At 35.3% G+C, this 20,710-nt stretch overlaps 1 protein-coding gene and 1 pseudogene across 1 annotated transcript; both read left to right on the top strand.

The window, feature by feature from the left end:
* The first annotated feature begins 3,998 nt into the window (after positions 1–3,998).
* Positions 3,999–4,937, top strand: LOC128579324 (olfactory receptor 7D4-like). Its single transcript, XM_053581466.1, has one exon. It carries the CDS (start codon positions 3,999–4,001, stop codon positions 4,935–4,937), a length of 939 nt encoding a protein of 312 aa, XP_053437441.1.
* Positions 4,938–16,517: 11,580 nt separating this feature from the next.
* On the top strand, positions 16,518–17,907 carry LOC128579298 (E3 ubiquitin-protein ligase RBBP6-like; annotated as a pseudogene).
* The last annotated feature ends 2,803 nt before the right edge of the window (positions 17,908–20,710 follow it).

The following is a 20,710-nucleotide window of genomic DNA, read 5'->3' as shown; positions in this document are numbered from 1 at the left end:
GGAGGAGAATTTCTGAAGCATTATAAGACATACAGAAAATCAGATAGTAGATAGTTTCAGAACCCCCAGCACAACTCAATTCAAACACAATATCTCCTAGACACATTGTAATTAAGGTTGCCAGAGTTAATATGAAGGAGAAAATCCTGCAAGCAGCCAGACATAAGAAAAACATTACCTACAAAGGGAGAAATATTAGGATGCCCACATATATTTTAGCTGAAATATCTCGGGCTAGAAGAGGATGGTTATCTTCTTCAACCTTCTAAAACAAAACAACTTTCAGCCTAGGATCCTGTATCTAGCTAAACTGAGATTTATTTGTGATGGAGAAATCAAATATCTTACTGACACATCAACATTTTGAGAAATTTGCCAAAACTAAACCAACTCCCCAGGACATACTCAGACCCATTTCCCACAATTACAGGCACAAAGGTTTACCAGCAAAGTAAAGTCACCGAGAATTTAAACAAAAAACCTTAATTCTACATTGGTGAAAGTGTTAAAAAATATGCAGTGGACCTTTGAAAAACAGGACAGCCAAAACACTACAACACTTATAAATTCTTTCAATTAATGTGAATGGCTTATATTCTCCTCTGAGAGACACAGGTTGTCTAAAGGATAAAAAAACTCAAGCCAGGTATCTGTTTCCTACAAGAGACTCATTTTACCTTACAGTATAAAACAAGATCCATGGTGAAGGGATAAGCATCTCTAATACAAGTAAATGGAAATCAGAATGAAACAGGGGTAGAAATTTTATTTGCAGATATAATAGGATTTAAACAAACAAAGATAAGGAAAGACAAGCACTGTGTATTTGTCACTATGTATTTGTCAAGGGAAACAAGCAACATGAAGCAATTTGAATAATTAACATTTGTGTGTTCTACCTAAATGCTCTTCAATTTATAAAACAGATATGAAAATTTTGATATTTTCCTGCATTATAATAGTTGGAGATTTTAACACTCGTTTGGCAGTTCTGGATAAATCCTCCAAGAAGAAATTTATCAAAGAAATAATGGACTTAAACTTGACATTAGAACAAATGGACTTAACAGACATTTAGAGAACGTTTCATTCTAATAAAACTGAATATACATTCTTCTCCTCAGCCCACAGATCATCCTCCAAAACTGATCATATTTTAGGACAAAAATCTAACTTCAACGTATTTGAAAGAATAGAAATTATTCCTTGTGTCTTCTCAGACCACCGCAGAATAAAAATTGAACTCAATAACAGCAGAAGTCTTTATACTCAAACAAAATAATAGAAAATAAATAATTTAGGATGAATGATAGCTGAGTCAAACATGAGACAAAGAAGGAAATCATCAGTTTTGAAACAAAATAATAATGGAGACACGAATTATCAAAACCTGTGAGATACTGCAAAGACAGGTCTTAGAGGAGTAATTTATAACTTAGAAGCCTTCATCAAGAAAACAGAAAGTGAGAAATTCAACAACATAAAGGGTCATTTCAAGCAACAGGGAAAGGAAGAAAAATCCAAGCCAAAACACAGCAGAAGAAAAGAAATAATGAAAATTAGAGCTGTATTAAATGAAATTGAAAACAAAAGAATCATTCAGAAGATCAATGAAATGGAAAGCTGCTTTTAGGAATGATTAATTAAATTAATAAATCCTTGGCTAGCCTGACCAGAAATAGAAAAGTAAAGTCTCTAATAATGTCAATCAGAAATGATAAATGGGACATAAGAATAGATACCACAGAAATTAAAAAATCCTCAATGTTCATGACAAAAAAACTCTATTCTCAGAAATATGAAAATCTGAAGGAAATCTGTCACCTTTCTAGACTCAAGAAGAAAAAATTACAAATTTGGAATAGACCTATATCCAGTGCTGAAATAACATCAAGAATACAAAATCTCTCAAAAAATAAAAGTCCGGGACCAGATGATTTCAGATCACAATTCTACCAAACTTTCAAAGAGGAACCAGTACCTATATTACATAACCTTTTCCAAAGCATAGCATAGCAGAGAGATGATTCCTGAGTTTTGTTGCTTATAGAAATTAAACTTTTCTTAGGGGAAACCTTGTGACTTTTAAATAAAACCAAAGGAAGAAGAGTTACTCCTTAGGGGAAATACATCCAGCTTTCTCTATTACGGTCTTTGTAGACACAAAATTGACTGGAAAGTTTGAATTCTGCTGTCACCTTTGTATCCTAAGGGAGGCAAACGGTTTGAAGAGTGCAGAGACAATAGAACAATTCATTTAATGAGTCACTCTGGGAATGCAACTCTTGAGACACAAGAAATGTTAAACATGCCCCTGCTGGCCCCCACCTGTAATTCTTTGATTTCTGATTGTGTGAAAACCCAGGAGGGCTTCCCAGGGAAAGACTTTGGAGAAAAATAAATCTTCAGTGACACCAGCAGAGACAGTCAGTGTGAGCTGGGGGGCTGGTGGAGAAAAAAGAAAGAAAAGTGGGCACAGGCTTTGCCTTTACAGCAATGAGATGGGGACAGTTCTGCAGGTATTTAATCTATGAGGGTACAATCTCTATTCTTGGAAGATAAGATAATTTGAGACTGGTCTTTTCCCACTCTCCTTCAGTTTCCTGTTCTTTCTTTATGGAATTGACAATAGAATCTCTTTCTAGTAAGAGCTAGAAATGGCCATTTCTAGAATGTATCATTTCCTGGACAGTATTTAGAGTTTCTCCTGTCTCCTAAACATTGTAGGTTCCTGCTAGATTTCCTTGATCCAAACATTCATTCGTTAACTACTGTTTAAGGACTTCTTATTCACCAGGTATTGGATGTGCTGTTTTTAATTTGATCACATTTTAAAATTTACTTCCCTATTACTAAAATCACTGAATAGTTCCTATATGTTGTCATCATCAGTGTTTATTAAAGTGTGCAAAATATGATGGAAAAATATACTTATTTTTGACACTTGGCACTCAGGCCTTTCCTTTGACCATTCACCAATCTCTTTAAATGTTTGGGAGAATACTGAACAATATAATTTAAAGTAGTCTGTGTTTCCCTAATCATAAATGTTGCACAATTGTTCTAATATGTTAATGTAGGATATAATGTTACCTGTGGGTTTTAAATCACCATTCTTTACTTGGTTCAGAAGTTGCCTGTGTACTTTTGTGTATGTCTGAAGATTCTCTGCCCTGCCTGCTAACTGCAGAAATGGTTATTCCATATTCTCAAACACATTTTTTTCCTTGTGATTGTGAATCTACTTATGAACCTGTATGTGTGCTATTCTTTTTTTTATTTTATTTTTTATTATTAAATCATAACTGTATACATTGATATGATCATGGGGCATCATACATTTGCTTCATAGACCATTTGAGAAGGCTATGTTAACCATTGTGATGAAAATGTGTGCTATTCTATGTTAACAAACATTATAAGACAAACTATTTATTTATTTATAAGACAAACTATTTATTGAGATTATTTGTACAAAAAGCTAGTCTTAAACCTCACACATGAGGTATACTAATGAATATATATTTAGAAAAATAACAAGATCCTAAGAGGTTACTTTCATATCAATAGGAAATGTCACATCACAGAAAAAGGAGTGAGTTGAAAATCCATGTGATAATCACCATTGGAGACCCAGTAGAATAAAAGGATTCTGAAAAAATGGATTATGAAAAAAAAAAAAGATGGGCTATGACTGCAATAACTTGAAAGATTCTATCAAGGAAGAAATTGGTTAATGACAAGAGGTTTAATATGAGAATCAAATCTAGTGAGTAGATGAGAAAATAGAGGGATTGCTGCTAATTGGAAGGAAGTCTGAGAAATTCTTCACATTTCAAATACAAGTGGCCTCCTGCTCAACAAAGTGAATACAGTCTTTGAAAAGACTCTACTGACTGTGAAGAATCATTATACTGTGATAACTAGCCAAGGTGTAACCTGGCATTTTATAAAATGTTCCATTTATCTTCCTCCCTGACAGACACACTACTAGCTACATGGAAGCAGAAAAACACACAGAAGTATCACAATTCCTCCTCATGGGCCTCTCAGAAGATCCTGAACTGCAGCCCCTTCCCTCTGGGCTGTTCTTATCCATGTACCTGGTCACAATGCTCGGGAATCTGCTTGTACTCCTGGCTATATGCTCTGACTCTCACCTGCACACCCCCATGTACTTCTTCCTTTCCATCCTTTCCTTGGCTGACATCTGTTTTACCTCCACCATGATTCCAAAGATGTTAGTGAACATCCAAACGCAAAGCAAAGACATCTACTACATAGGATGCCTCACTCAGATGTATTTTGTAATGATGTTTGGTGGACTGGATAATTTCCTGCTGACTGTGATGGTCTATGACTGGTTTGTAGCCATCTGCCACCCTCTTCACTATATGGTCATCATGAACCCCTACCTCTGTGGCCTCCTGGTTCTGATGCCTTTATTCATCATGTCTCTGGTTGCCATGGTTCATGTTCTACTGATCACAAGACTGACCTTCTCTGTAGGCACTGAAATCCCACATTTCTTCTGTGAAATGGCTCATCTCCTCAAGATGACCTGCTCTGATCCCCTTGTTGATACCATCATATTGTATGTGTCAAATGTGTTTCTGGGTGTGTTTCCTGTCATGAGGATCCTATTCTCTTATTCTCAGATATTCTCCTCTTTAATGAGGTTGTCATCCATGGCAGGCAAGTATAAAGCATTTTCCACCTGTGGGTCTCACCTCTGTGTGGTCTGCTTGTTCTATGGAACAGGAATTGGGGTCTACCTGAGTTCTTCTGGGACACATTCTTCCCAGAGAACTTCTATTGTCTCAGTGATGTACACAGTGGTCACCCTCATGCTGAATCCCTTCATCTACAGCCTGAGTAATAAGCATGTGAAGGGGGCCCTGGGAAGACTTCTCATCAGAACAGCCTCTTGCCTGTGACACATAGATCACTGGTTCAGAACTCAGTGGACATTGTGGTCCTCAAAGGCAAATGTGAATTTCCATATCCTTGTTGTGTTTCTCCTTTTAATGATATGGTTCTTTTGTTTTTTTGCCAAAGCAACCAGTTCTCTGCTTTTTTACATTTTTGTTTTTGTTAAACAAATGACTCAGTAATTTAATATCTCTCCTGTATAACTGGGCCTTAAAGTGCTAAGTTTAGTAAGTTTTCATAGAGCCATTCCTGAGATTTATAACTTGACAAAAGGATTTCATATTGGATACTGGTGCAGTTTTCTGAAAAATTGTCCTCTTTCCTGTTACTTTTCTTCTCTAATTTATATGTGCTCTTGCTATTTATGAAATAAATGTAATAAAAATGACAATACTGAAAGCTGTAGTCTTCCTCTACCAGAATTCTGCTTGTTGCTTTACATGTATGAAAATAATTCTAAAAGCGTGCCTTTGAGATTTTGTTATGTGGGCTGCTCTTACTGGAATTAGATGATATCTCAAAGTGGTTTTGATTTGCATTTCACTGATGATTAAAGATGATGAGCAGTTTTTATATGTCTGTAGGCCATGCACTTTTCTTCTTCAGTGAAGATTCTGTTCAAGTCTCTTGCCCACAATGAAATGGGATCATTTGTTCTTTTCTTATTAATAAGTTTGATTTCTCCATGGATTCTGGTTATCATACCTTTGTCAGAAACATATGGATTTAGATAAAAGGGAACACTTCTGCACTTTTGGTGGAAAGCTAATACTGTAAGCTAATACAGTCCTTTTGGAAAGAAGTTTGGAGAACACTTAGGGATCTAAAAGTAGACCTGCCATTTGACCCTGCAATTCGTATACTAGGTGCATATCCAAAAGACAAAAAATCACTATGTAACAAAGATATTTGCACCAGATTGTTCGCTGCAGTTCAATTAATAATTGCCAAGTCATGGAAGAAGACCAAGTGTCAATCCACCTATGAATTGATTAATAAACTGTGGTATATGTATACCATGGAATACTACGTAGCCTTAAAAAAGATGGAGACTTTACCTCCTTTTTGTTTACATGGATGGAGCTGTAACATATTCTTCCTAGTAAAGCATCTCAAGAATGGAAGAAAAAGTATCCAATGTTCTCAGTACTTTTATGAAACCAATTTATAATCATTCACACTTTTGTATGAAAGATAAATCACAACTAGAGACCAGGATGTAGAAGGGAAGATGAGGGGGATGGGAGGGGAGTGAGGAGGGTTGATGGAGGAAGGGTAAATGGTGGGGCCACACCTATGGAGCATATTTCAAGGGTATGTGTCATATCTAAGTATAGAATATAGATGTCTTAAAATAATAATTAAGTAAATGAAGTGAATCCCTATATTAACAAATTTGATCTAAGCATTCCAAATTGTATATAAAAGCAGAACATTGTACTCCATAAATGGATTAATGTGTAAATGATCTATGTGTATATGACTTAATAAATAATAAAAGAAAAAAGAAAAAATGGTCAGTGGCATAGACAACTGTATAACTGGCAATCATTTCTATTCTAATCACCTTTCCCCTTCAATTCCTAATAAACATTTTTGGTAGATGTTGCTGGCCTCCATCACTGGGGAAAAAAAAAAAAAGAAAAATAATAAATATGAGAGCCATCAATAAGTATGCTGAGTATGCAATTTCTATTGCATCTAATAGAAATATTCTCCCTTAAAAAATAACAAAAAAAAAACAAACAAACAGACAAAAAAAAAAACGAAACATGCCTTTGAGAGTTTTCACACATTTTTCAATTTCTCCAAGGAAGAGGCTGAGTTACGATGGACTATGACCCTGCACTGAGTCCACACTCTTGTTTGCTGCACTGCTTTTCATAAAAACAGTGATGATGGGTGTGGAGCAAGATAGTGAACCCAAAGAATTGTTCAACTGAGCTGTACGAAAATGTCTGGGGAAAAAGAGAAAACCCAACCATACTTGGCGTGGGGGAAATTATCCAGAGTCATAGCTCAGGGAGCACAGCCAGGAGGGAGTGAGCTGGATACAGCATATGATCCCAAGTGGTGGAAATGTTATAAATTAGGCAGGTGATTTCTATCAGCTTGGATCGGCTGGACTCCCACAAAGGTGTGGAAGGGAGGAAGACTATCAGGGTTTTTCAATTGTTGGGGGAACTATGCATTGAGTGGAAATCTTGGAAGGGAGGGGGACTTGAACATATAGTAACTACATTTGAACACTGATTGAAGTGGATTTGCCATAGGTTTGATGGCTGGTGAGGCAGCCATAATGAGAAGGTCTCAGTGGCCAGTGGTCTCCCATTGTGGGAAGGTCATGAGAAGGTCTTAGAAAGTGCCTAAAGCACAGCCATCTTAATTCCACCTGGAAGGATTATAAATCCACTCCTGGGACAGGCTAAGGGACTCTGTGTACCCCTTAGGAACTGAAGTCAGGGGGCACAGTGAGACCTCCCCTGAAAGGTTCTTGTGAGCTTTAAAAGCCCAGCCTTGCAGGATGAGAATGCTGAAGAAACAATCAGACGATCAATGAAGGCAACTAAGTTTGGAATAAAGAACATAGGGGTTGCTGGTGGTGCTCTCTGTCTCCTAAGAAAACCATAGCATCACCTGGTGTCCTGGTGACATATTGCAAAATATTGTCATCAAGAACAAGGATTTCTGTTTATTTGGCCATGAGAAAAATTTGGGTTTTCTCAGGCTGAGGCCATTTCAAGACCAAAGCTCTGAGACGAGGGAATTTGAAAGAAGGGAGGCAGTGAGAAGGGAAAAGGAGGACAAGAAAGTGAACAAGAAGAAAGAACACATGAGGAGGAACCAACAGAACAATTGGTGCAACATAAAAATGCAAAACAGAGGAACTCCGTAATGGGAGTTCTTGGAGAGGTATCTACTGCAGAAGACTCTACCTATTAATAATTAATGGACTTTACAGAAAGGGAATTTAAAATATAGACAATAAAAGGAATTGATGAGAAAATGGACAGACAGAACCAAAAGTTGAATGAGAGATATGTACAATATAGAAAGGATATGGCAGAGTTTAAGGAAGGAGACAATCAGGGAATGTAAAGATGCAGTAGAAAGTATCAAAAACAGGTTAGGCCATGGAGAAGAAAGAACCTCAGAGCTAGAGGACAAAGTTTTTGAGTTAACCTATTAGTTATAGAGGCAGAAAAGAAGAGTGATAAAGCAGAACAGTCACTTAGAGAACTACAAGACTCCAGGAAGCACTCAAACATGAATAATAGTGATTCCTGAAGGGGCAGAAGATTATCCCAAAGGAATGGAATCCCTACTGGGGACTATCATAAATGAAAACTTACCAAGTTTTACTAAAGACACTAACACACTCCTTTCAAATGGATATGGAACCCCAGATTGTCTCAGCTTAAACAGAGCCTCTCCAAAACACATTGTAGTCAACCTATCCAAAGTCAAGATGAAAGAAAAAAATCTGCAAGCATCCAACAGTAAGTGTCAACTGGGCTACAGAGGCAGAGCCAATAGGATGACAAAAGACTTTTCAATGGAAAACTTCCAAGCCAGAAGAGCATGGTCATCCACCTTTACCATTCTTAAAACATTTTTTTCACCCCAGAATTCTGTACCTTGCTAAACTAAGCTGCAAAATTGATGGAGAAATCAAATCTTTTGATGATGTACAAGCTCTGAGGAAATTTGCCACAACAAGACCAGCTCTACAGGAAATACTTAGACCTATTCTCAACACTGACAATCACAATGGACCACCAACAAAGTAAACACCCAGAAGCTAAAGGGGAAAACATATTTTCCACAGTGACACAAAGATAAAATACACAACACACTTTCTCATAACAAGATGAATAAAATTCCATCACACTTATCAATTCTCTCCATAAATGTCAGTGGACTGAATTCACCACTGAAGAGACACAGGCTGGCTGATTGGATTAAAAAAAAAAAATCCATATGCCTCCAGGAGACACACTTTTCCCTGAAGGACAAATCAAGGCTCAGGGTTAAGAAATGGAATACAGTGTTTCAAGTAAATGGAAATCAGAAAAAAGGAGGGGCTGTAATCTTATTTTCAGATACAAGTGGATGAAAGCAACTAAAGAAAAACAAAATTGGACACTTTATAGTGGTAAAAGGATACAAGAAGACATTTCAATTTTAGATATTTAGGTACCCAACTTAAATGCTATCACATTTATGAAACAGATCTTGAAGAGTCTGAGCAATATGACATCCCACAATATACCATAATAGCTGGGGACTTTAACACCCCTCTCACAGATCTGGACAGACATTCTAAACAGGAACTAAACAAAGAAACAATGGACTTAAATGTGATCCTAGAACAAAAGTGATTAATAGACATATACAGAACAGACCATCCCAAAGATAAAAAATATGCATTTTTCTCATCAGCCCATGGTACATCCTCCAAAATCAACAACATCCTAGGATACAAATTAAATCTCAGCAAAATTAAAGGAATAGAAATAATACCATGTATCTTCTCAGAATACAAGGCAATAAAGGTGGTACTCAACTCCAACAAAAATGTTTATTCCCACAGAAAGAAGAGGAAATGTATTGCATTAGATACCTATATTGGAAAAGCAAAAAGAGAGTGCATCAACAAACTCATGGACCTTCTAATGGAATTGGAAAAAGAAGAACAATCTAATTACAGACCCAGCAGAAGCAAGAAATAGCCAAAATTAAATCAGATTTATGAAATTGAAAACAAAAGTATCACTCAGAAAATTAATGAAACAAAAAGTTGCATCTTGGAAGGGTGCAAGTGAAGTTTACTAAGTGTAGAGTATAAGGGTTTGAACACAATAATTAAGAAAATGCCATGAAGGCTATGTTAACCAGTTCTGTGAAAATATTTAAGACTGTATATGGAACCAGCACATTGTACCTCATGGTTGCATTATTGTACACAGCTATGATTTAATAAAAAAATAGTTGTTTTTTTGAAAAAAATAAATAAAATTGATAAACCTCTGGCCAAATTAGCTAGAAACAGAAAACTAAAATCTCAAATAACATCAATCAGAAATGATAAAGGGGAAATAACAGCCAATGCCACAGAGATACAAGAGATCATCTCTGAGTAGTACAAAAACTTCTATGACCAGAAATTTGACAATCTGGAGGAAATGAATTAATACCTAGAATCACACCCTCTTCCTAGACTTAACCAAGAAGAAATAGCGTTCTTGAACAAATCAATTTCAAGAATTGAGATCAAAGAAACAAGAAAAAGCTCCCAACAAATAAATTCCCTGGTCCAGATGGCTTCACATCAGAATTCTACCAAACCTTCAAGGAAGAGTTTATACCCATACTGCAAAAATTATTCCAAAAAATTGAGAAGAAAAGAATCGTCCTCAACATGTTCTGTGAAATGAACATCCTGATGCCAAAACCAGGAAAAGACCCAACTAAAAAGGAGAATTTCAGACCAATTTTACTAATGAATAAAGATGCAAAAATTCTCAATAAAATCCTAACTAACATATTAAGCTACCCATTAAAAAAAATCATTCATCACAGTCAAGTAGGTTTCATCCCAGGGATGCAAGGCTGGTTTAACATAAGCAAGTCCATAAACGTAATTCACCATATCAACAGAAGCAAAAACAAAGAAGATATGATCTTCTCAATAGATGCAGAAAATGCATTCAATAAAATCCAGCAACCTTTTCTAATCAGAACACTGAAGAGCATAGGCATAGGTGGCACATTTCTTAAACTAATTAAGGCTATCTATGACACTCCTACAGCTAAAATTTTACTGAATGGAGTAAAACTGAAAGCTTTTCCATTTAGAACTGGAAGCAGACAAGGTTGTCCTCTATCGCAACTACTGTTCAACATAGTGTGGGGAGTTCTAGCCAATACAATCAGGCAAGAGAAGAAATAAAGGGTGTCCAAATGGTACAGAGGATCAGATTCTCACTGTTTGCTGATATGATCTTATACTTAGAGAGCTCCAAAGACTCAAACACAAGACTTCTGCAAGTGAGAAAAAAATACAGCAATGTCACAGGATATAAAATCAATGTTCACAAATCAGTAGCATTTGTATATGCCAATAGCAGCCAAGATGAGAAGCTAATTAAGAGCACAATTCCATTCACAGTAGCTACAAAGAAAATGAAATACCTAGGAATATACCTAAAAAAAGAAGTGAAAGACCTCTACAAAGAAAATTACAAAATCTTAAGAAAATAAATGGCAGAAAATAATAACAAATGGAAGACCATACCATGGTCATGGCTGGGAAGAGTCAACATATTTAAAATGTCTATACTTCCAGGGCAGCACCTGTGGCTCAGTCGGTAAGGCGCCGGCATATACCAAGGGTGGCAGGTTCAAACCCAGCCCCAGCCAAACTGCAACCAAAAAACAGCCGGGTGTTGTGGCAGGCACCTGTAGTCCCAGCTACTTGGGAGGCTGAGGTGGGAGAATCGCTTGAGCCCAGGACTTGGAGGTTGCTGTGAGCTTTGTGAGGCCACGGCACTCTATCGAGGGCCATAAAGTGAGACTGTCTCTACAAAAAGAAAAAAAAAATGTCTATACTTCCAAAAACAATCTACCAAGTCAATGCAATCCCCTAAAATGCCATCATCATATTTTCAAGATTTGGAAAAATAATTCTTTGTTTTGTATGGAACCAAAAGGAACCTCATATAGCCAAGGAACTCTTAATAATAAAAACAAAGCTGGGAGTATCACACTAGCAGATTTTTGGCTATATTACAAGTCCATAGTGATCAAAATAGCATGGTATTGGCACAAAAATGAGATATTGACATTTGAAACCCAATAGAAAGCCATGAGATGAAACTAAAATTTTACAGCCACCAGGTTTTTGGTAAACCAAGCAAGAACATACTCTGGGGGAAAGAATCCCTATTCAATAAATGGTGTTGGGAGAACTGGATAACCACATGTAAAAGACTGAAACTGGACCTGCACTTCTCACCACTTACAAAAATTGATTCAAGATGCATAAAAGATTTAAATCTAAGGCATGAAACAATAAAAATCTTTGGAAAAAGTGTGGTGAGCACACTTGGAGATATCAGCCTGGGAAAAGATTTTATGAAGACTTCCATTGCAACTGCAACAACAAAAATAAAAAAAAAAAGGATTTAAGTATACTGAAAAGCTTCTGTATAGCTAGGGAGACTACAACTGAAGCAAACTGATAACCTTCATAAGGGGAAAAGATATTTGCATATTATGTGTTGAACAAAAGCTTGATAACTAGGATCTATAGAGAACTCTAATTAATTAACAAAAAAAAGACCCAACAATCTCATATATCACTGGGCAAGAGAGATCAATAGAACCTTTTCAAAAGAAGGCAGATGAATGGCTAATAAACATATGAAAAATGCTCTTCATTACTAATGATCAGAGAAATACAAATCAAAACTACTCTGATATATCACCTAACCCCAGTGAGAATGTCTCACATCACAGTTTCAAAGCTGCAGATGCTGGTGCAGATGTGGAGAGAAGGAAATACTTTTACACTGCTAATGGGACTGCAAACTAATACAATCTTTTTGGAACCAAGTATGGAGAATCCGCAGAGAACTCAAACTAGGCCTCCCATTTGATCCTGTAATCCCAATACTAGTCCATCTACCGAGAAGAAAAGAAATCCTTCTATCATAAGGACATTTGCCCTAGACTGTTTATCACAGCTCAATTTACAATTGCTAAAATGTGAAAATACCCTAAATGTCTACCAATCCAGAAAAAGATTGATAAGCTGTGGTATATGTATACCATAGAATACTATTCAGCCACTAAAAGAGATTGAGACTACATTTTTTGTATTAACCTGGATGGGGTTGTAACACATTCTTAGTAAAGCATCATAAGAATGGAGAAGCAAGAATCCAATGTACTCAATTCTAATATGAAGGCAGTAGATGAGCCAATACAGGGGAGGGATAGGGGAATGAGTAAGTGTGGAGAGGCGAGGACAGAAAGATGTGAGGGGTCACAGTGTATGGCACACCTCTTGGGGATGGGTCACAATTATAAGAGGGACTTTATCTAACAAATGCAATCAGCATAATCTATTTCTTTTTACCCTCAATGAATCCCAAACAATAAAAATGTAAAAATAATTAAAATAAATTTAATTAGTTCTATAATATGGGTATATGTCTAGATTCCCTATTCTGTTCAATTTATCTGTTTATCCATCTTTAGTGTATGTCAATATCCACTGTCTTGATTTATGAAGCTTCATGTATCCCTTTCATGTATTTATGAAATAAGGAAGCAATAACTCTCCAACTTTGTTTTTCTTTTTTAAAGTTATTTGGCACTCCTAAATCTTTGCATTTCCATGTAAATAAAGGAAAAGTGATGGAATTTTCAACACAGATGCTAGAATTTAGATTTTACAGTAAGTTCATGTATTTGATTCCTATGATAATGCTGAGATGTTGCTTCAACTCTTGTGATTTTTGTCTTTCTCTCCTTCCTTCTTTATTCTTTACTGTCCTTCCTTCTTTTCTTCCTTCCTTTTGCCTGTTTTACTGGGTAATGTTAGCATGGTACATTCCATTTTATGGCTGAGTAATATTCCTCTATATAGTAAACCCAAGTTGTTTATCCATTTATTCATTAATGGATATTCAGGTAATTTCCATCTCTAGATTCTTGTGAATAGTTCTGCTAGGAACATGCTTATGTCTTCATATTCTTTCCAATACTTATTATTTTCTTTCTTGAAAAATGACTACATCCTCCTAGTAGATTTGAAGTAACATCTATTTGTCCTTTTGAGTTGTGTTTTGCTAAGGGAAAATTGACCATCTGTTAGAGTGCTTATTAGCAGTTTGTGTATCTTCTGTGGAGAAATGGCTTTTCAAGTCTGTTCAATTTTAATTGTCTTCTTTGTATTTTTGTTTCTTATATTAGTTCTTATATTAGTTTCTTATATTAGTTCTTTATATATTCTGGATAATTTGACCCTTATAAGATATATGTTTTGCTAATATTTCCCCTTTCATGTTATCCTTCAAGAATAAATTTTATTGTTTTCAACTGTACTCATCAGAATGGAAAATAGATATCTTGAAATTCTTTCTTTCTTTCTTTCTTTCTTTCTTTTTTCTTTCTTTCTTTCTTTCTTTCTTTCTTTCTTTCTTTCTTTCTTTCTTTCTTTCTTTCTTTCTTTCTTTCTTTCTTTCTTTCTTTCTTTCTTTCTTTCTTTCTTTCTTTCTTTCTTTCTTTCTTTCTTTCTTTCTTTCTTTCTCATTTTTGGCTAGGGCTGGGTTTGAACCCACCACCTCTGGTATATGGGGCTGGCACCCTACTCCTTTGAGACACAGGCACCACCCCTGAATTTATTTCTTATTTCCTATTTCACAACCCCACAGTACCTACCATTCTTCTGTCTGCTTCTATGAGCTAGACACTTTTAGATTCCACATAAAGGAGACTTCATGTTGTAATTGTTGGCTATGACTTCCTGATTTCACTTTACATATAGTCCTCCAGCTTGATCAATGTGGTATGAAAAACAGGATTTCTTTCTTCTAAAAGGCTGAACAATATTCCACTGTGTATATACCACATATTCTTCAGCTATTCTACTAGATGTTGGAACAAAGTTCCCTTCCATATCATGGATGTTGTGATTAATGCTGCCATGGAAATTGGAATGCACATATCTCCCAACATATCGGTAGTCATAGTCCATAGTTTGATTTCTGGAATACAAGGCAATTCTATTTTTATTTATTTTTTAATTTTTTGTGCAACCTCTGTATTGTTTTTTCATAAAGGTCACACTAATGTGCCAACAGTTTTCAAGTATCCAAGTATCTGTCCACCACACAAATACACCAATACTTGTTGCCCTTTTCTTTTTTGTGATAGCCATTCTATCACATGGATGATTACTTATGCTGAGATTTTTCACATATACCTGTTGTCTCTTTGTGATTTTTTAAACTTTAAAATGTATATTTTTAATATCTCAAAATGTTAACAAGTATTTTTGTTAGCTGGCATGATTCAGAGCTGTAAGTGTGCCCATCAACAAAATAATGTTCATTGTACCCTTTAGGTAGTTTTTTGCCCCTACTTTTCCCCCTTCCCTTTGCTTAATTTCCAGTGACTTTTAATTGCTCTGTGCATATGTGTGCCTATCCATTACTTTCAATTTATTGGAGAATACATATGGTATTAGTTATTCCATTCTTGAGATATATCACTTAGGAGAATGATTTCCAATTCTTTCCAGATTTTTGAAAAAGGCACTAATTCATCCACTTTTGTGGCTGAGTAGTACTCAATTGTATACATATACCATATTTGTTTAATCCAGTCATGAATTAGTGGGCATTTGGATTGATTCCAAATCTTTGTTGTGTAAATTGTGCTGCAATAAAAATTTGAGTGATAAATTGACTTGTTTTCCTTTGCATACATACCCAACAGTTGGATTGCTGGATTAAACGAAAGGTCTACTTTTAGTTGTTTGAGAAATATCCATACTATTTTCCATGGAGAGTGTACTAATTTCCAGAACAACCAACAGCATATAAGCATTCCTTTCTCTCTGCATCCACAGCATCATCTATTGTTTTTGGACTTCAAAAGGAAAGCCACCAACAGGCATAAGGTGATGTCTCAATGTAGTTTTAATTTGCATTTCCCTGGTGATAAGTAACACTGAGCACTTTTGCATGTTTATTTGCCATATGTCTATGTTATTTGTAAAACCACTGTTCATGTCTTTTGCACCCTTTGTAATGGGAGTTTTATTTTTTTCTTGATTATTTGTTTGAGTTCTTTGTTGATTCTGGATATTAGCTCTTAATTGGATGTATAGTTTACTAATATTTTCTCCCATTCTGTAGGTTGCCTATGTACGCTGTTTATTTCCTTATCTGTGTGGAAGCTTTTTAACTTAATCAAATCCCATATATTTGTTTTTTGTTGTTGTTGTAATTGCCACTGGGGTCTTAATTATAAATTATTTTCCTAGGTTGATATCTAGAAGAGTTTTGTCTACATTTTCTTCTAGAATTCTTAGTTTCATGTCTTAGATGTAGGTCTTTTACCCACCTTCAATTAATTTTTGTGAATTGTGAGAGACAAAGTTCTGCTAATTATTCTTCACATGGCTATTCAATTTTCCCAGCACCATTTATTGAATAAGGCTTCTATTCTTTAGTATACATCAAAGATTGGTTGGGTGTAGGTAGAGCTTTTATATCTTGGCTCTCTATTTGGTTCCATTGCCAATGTCTCTATTTTTGCACCATTATCATGTTTTGGGGGGTACTAGAGCCTTGCTGAAAAGTTTGAAGTCTGGTAACTTGATGCCTCCAGATTTGTTTTTTTAGCATACAATTTGGCTATTCAGGATTTTTTCTTGTTCCAGATGAAGTGTGAAGTTATTTTCTCTAGATCTGTGAAACATGACATTGGTATTTGGATGGAGATTGCATTGAATCCTTAAATCACTTTGGGTAATATGAACATTTTAACAATTTTGACTCTACCAATCCATGGGCATGGTATGTTTTTCTTGTTTTATAGTTCTCTTTGTAGAAATTTTTCATCTCCTCAATTAAGTATATTTCTAGGTATGAGTTTTTGATTTGACTTTCATCTGAACTGTTTTATTTTTCTTTTTTTTGCTCCAGGAATGTATATAAATGTATGTCTTCTTTTGAATAATGTCTCTTTAGGTTGTTTGCCTATTGTTTAATTGAGTTATTCGGTTTTCTCACTATTGAGTTACTTGAGTTTCATACATTTTGTATATTTCTCCCTTATTTGATGTATGCTTTGCAAATACAAAACCCCATTCCACAGGATGTTTCATCACCCTGGAGACAACATAAATATACCTTTAAAACACACTAACAGAAGGAAGTAAAAAAAGATAGCATACCATATGATTATATGATTCCATTTGTAAGAATTGTCCAAAATAGACAAAGAGGCATAAAAAATAGAGGCATAAAATAGATTAGTTGTTGTCTAAGGAAGGGCAAAAAGGAGAAAATGAAATGTGATTTTCAATGGGTGCAATATTTCCTCAGCGATGATAAAAATATTCCAAAATTTTATTTAGATGATGACTGCACAGTTTTCTAAATAGACAAGCAACCATTGAAGAGTATGCTTTAAATGGGTGTGTGTTATCATATGTCACTTATAACTGAAAAGCATGCCACTAAAAAAGAGCTTATGTGCGGGCAGAGACAAAATGGCTGACTGAAGCCAGCTTTCCACAGAGGCTCCAGTCCAGAAGGAGAGTTAAAGCCCAGGAATTTAGCAAGTAACCTGGTGGATTGAAGTTGTGCCAAGAAAGAAGGTTGAAGAATGTGATTCTGAGTATCTGGGGGGTTCTGGATTATTATTGTTCTTACGAACCCCTGCTTGTGGTTGGGGGGTATTTAATCTGAGGTCTTAGGGTCCTTCAGTGTCTTTGAGTGTTTTGTGTGTATACATATTTTGCTCTAAAGTTTATAAATATACATATATTGAGAGTGTCCACATCTCCTCGCTGAACCTTAGGAATCCTTTGGCACCACGTCCTGTGTGCATTATAAATTTTCCTCTAAACTCAACTATGATACCGTCACCTTTGATGGGCTCCACATCTCCCTCTGAGACTTAAAGAAGCAGATTATGGGGAGAGAGAAGCTGAAAGCTGCCGACTGCTACCTGCAGATCACCAACGCGCAGACGAAAGAAGAATATACTGATGATAACGCTCTAATTCCTAAGAATTCATCTGTAATTGTTAGAAGAATTCCCATTGGAGGTGTTAAATCTACAAGCAAGACATATGTTGTAAGTTGAACTGAACCAGTGATGGCAACTACAAAAGCAGTATGTAAAAACACAATCGCACACTTTTTCTACACATTGCTTTTATCTTTATAAAGTAGCAGTGAAGTATATCATTTTAGACCTTAATATCCAACTGATCATAGTACATATTATAAATAAAATGTATTTTGATGACAACTCAGTTGAATATGGATATTTATGGCATAAATTGCACACTTATTTTGTAGAAATTTGGGTAATTTGTTATGGGTAATTTGTGCCCATAACCCTGTTTCATATTAACTATGATAGCATTTTCCCTGTATGACACTGTGTTGTACAGTTAATGTATGATCCTTTTTAGATCGTTTAGGTTTTACACTAATGAACATGATGACATGTTCTACATCTGTCTGTCTATAGTTAGTATTTTGTATGTACGTACAGGCTGTTGTGTGCTTTTTGTTTCTTGCAATAAAAAAATGTTTGGAGTGTATATTTTGCCATTTTCACGTTGTATCACTTAGTTTTTTTTAGTTTTTTTTTCTGCCTGATTGATGGCTCTCAAAAATGCATTAGCAACATGCAAAGCTTATTAAAGTTTGATGCTTTCTCCAAGTTCAAACACGTGATAGAAAAGAGCTTTCCAGAAACCATTTATGCACCGTTATTCTTTATCTTTAGTCTTGCTTTATTTGGCAATTTTGAGCTCCTGTTCTTTGTTTACAACTGTACTTATAAAGTGAAACTCGAAATTGGGGCCCCCTATGAATATGTGTTTTTGATGATTTTATACAATTGGGTACATGGTTTTCAGAGTTACTGTGAGACCCTCCTTTATCTAATCAACTTAAATATCCAAATTGGAATATTTCCCTCTTAGAAGATACTAAAATGCTACATTGATTAATTCTTAAGACTACTGAAAGCTATAGCTTATCAAAGGCAACTTCCCTTAACCAGGGTAACACAGATTAACCTTAAGTGTGACACCATTTTGACTTTGAAGCTGTAAAGTAAAGGTAGCAGCATTTCTAAGTTGAGGGGTGAAACATCTGTTTTAGAATACAGGTCTATCATAATGGGGTTCTGTAAACTTGATGATTCTCTAAACATTTTACTGCTCAGGCTAGATATTGTACACAATACAAGATGTCTGAAAGCTTCATTTAGAACTCAAGGGTATTGCCTGCTATTTCACTTTATACTTTTTAAATACTACTGATCTTTGTGTATGAGGCATTTCACTAACCTTGAATTATTGAATCTTAAATACAACATAGATTATCTGAACTTTGGACTTGTTCTCTAGGGTATATGGCCTTTAGTTCTCATGAAACTAAATACAGAGATTCAAAGATCAGAAGTCTTACTGTATTGGGTTTTTTTTCTTGTTAAGCATAATGCTGTAAAAACTGTCCAAGTTTCTGTTTTGCTGGTGATTGGTTTAAAACTGATTTTTATGTATCCAAATGCTACCACAAATCAGATCGACTATCCCAGTTACTGTAGTAGTTAATGTAACACATTTTGTATAAAGTACATTTTATATATAGTATTTAAACTAATTCAGATGAAGTTTTATTTCTTGAAAACAATTACTTCCTTTTTGTTTATTAGCATGTGTATAAACACAAATCACATGTTCATAAATAAAGTTAACATTCTTTAAAAAACAACATTTTAAAATGATTTCTTATTTCAAATATAATATTTTTTGTACATTTATTTTCACTCTGACATTTTCCTGAGTGTTTTAAAAATGTCTTTCCATTTGTTAACATCTTCAGCTAGTTCTTTTCTCAGAGTTTCTTTATAGAAATTTTGCACTTCCTTTGTTAGGTAAATTCCAAAATATTTCATCTTCTTTGGTACTACTGTAAAAGGAATAGAGTCCTCGACTGTTTTTTCAGCTTGATAATTTTTATATATAAAAAAGCTTCTGATTTTGTATCCTGAGACGCTGCTGTATTCCTTGATCACTTCTAAGAGTTTTGTAATTATGTCCCTGGAATTTTCCAGGTATAAAATCATATCATCTTCTAAGAATGAAAATTTGATATCCCATGATTCTATTTGGATACCCTTGATCACCTTCTCTTGCTTGATTGAAATGGCTAAGGCTTGCATTACAATGTTAAATAGCAGTGAAGACAATGGGCAACCTTTCCTGGTTCTTGATTTGAGTGGAAATGTGTTCAATGTTACTCCATTCAATATCATATTGGCTGTGGGTTTCTGGTAGATTGCCTCTATCAGTTTAATAAATGTCCCTCCTATACCTATTTATCATTTTTTATTAAATCATAAAGAGGTAGATCATATATACATTAATGCCTTTATGGGTTACAATGCACTGATTTCATATACAATTTGGAATGCTTACCATGTACTGGTTAAAATATCCCTCACCTCATAAACTTAATTATTGTGTTAAGACATTTATACTCTATATTTAATAGGTCTGACATTTATCCTTGAAATATGCACCTTAGGTGTGATCCCACTATTCATCCTCCCGCCATCTGACATCCCCCCTCCCCTTCCCTCGACCCCCTCCTTCATCCTGGGCTGTAGTTGTGATCTATTTTTCATATGAAAGTGTGAATGATAGCAAATTGGTTTCATAATAATACTGAGTACATTGGATACCCTTTCCTCCATTCTTGAGATACTGTACTAAGTAGTGTATGTTCCAGCTCCATCCATATAAACATAAAAGAGATAAAGTCACCATCTTTTTTTAAGGCTGCATAATATTCCATAGTACACATATACCACAATTTATTAATCCATTCATGGGTTGATGGGCCCTTGGGCTTCTTCCATGACATGGCTATTATGAATTGAGCTGCAATGAATAGTCTGGTGCAAATAACTTTGTTATAAAGTGATTTTTAGTCTTTTGTATATACTC

Source organism: Nycticebus coucang, unplaced genomic scaffold (genome assembly GCF_027406575.1).
Source record: "Nycticebus coucang isolate mNycCou1 unplaced genomic scaffold, mNycCou1.pri scaffold_44, whole genome shotgun sequence".
In the NCBI taxonomy this organism is placed as follows: domain Eukaryota; kingdom Metazoa; phylum Chordata; class Mammalia; order Primates; family Lorisidae; genus Nycticebus; species Nycticebus coucang.
Note: the sequence above shows the minus strand (reverse complement) of the source record. Positions and strands in the feature narration are given on the sequence as shown.

Bases quoted from the DNA above. Each gene is read 5' to 3' on its own strand.
- LOC128579324 (XM_053581466.1), top strand. From the start codon at position 3,999: ATGGAAGCAGAAAAACACACAGAAGTATCACAATTCCTCCTCATGGGC.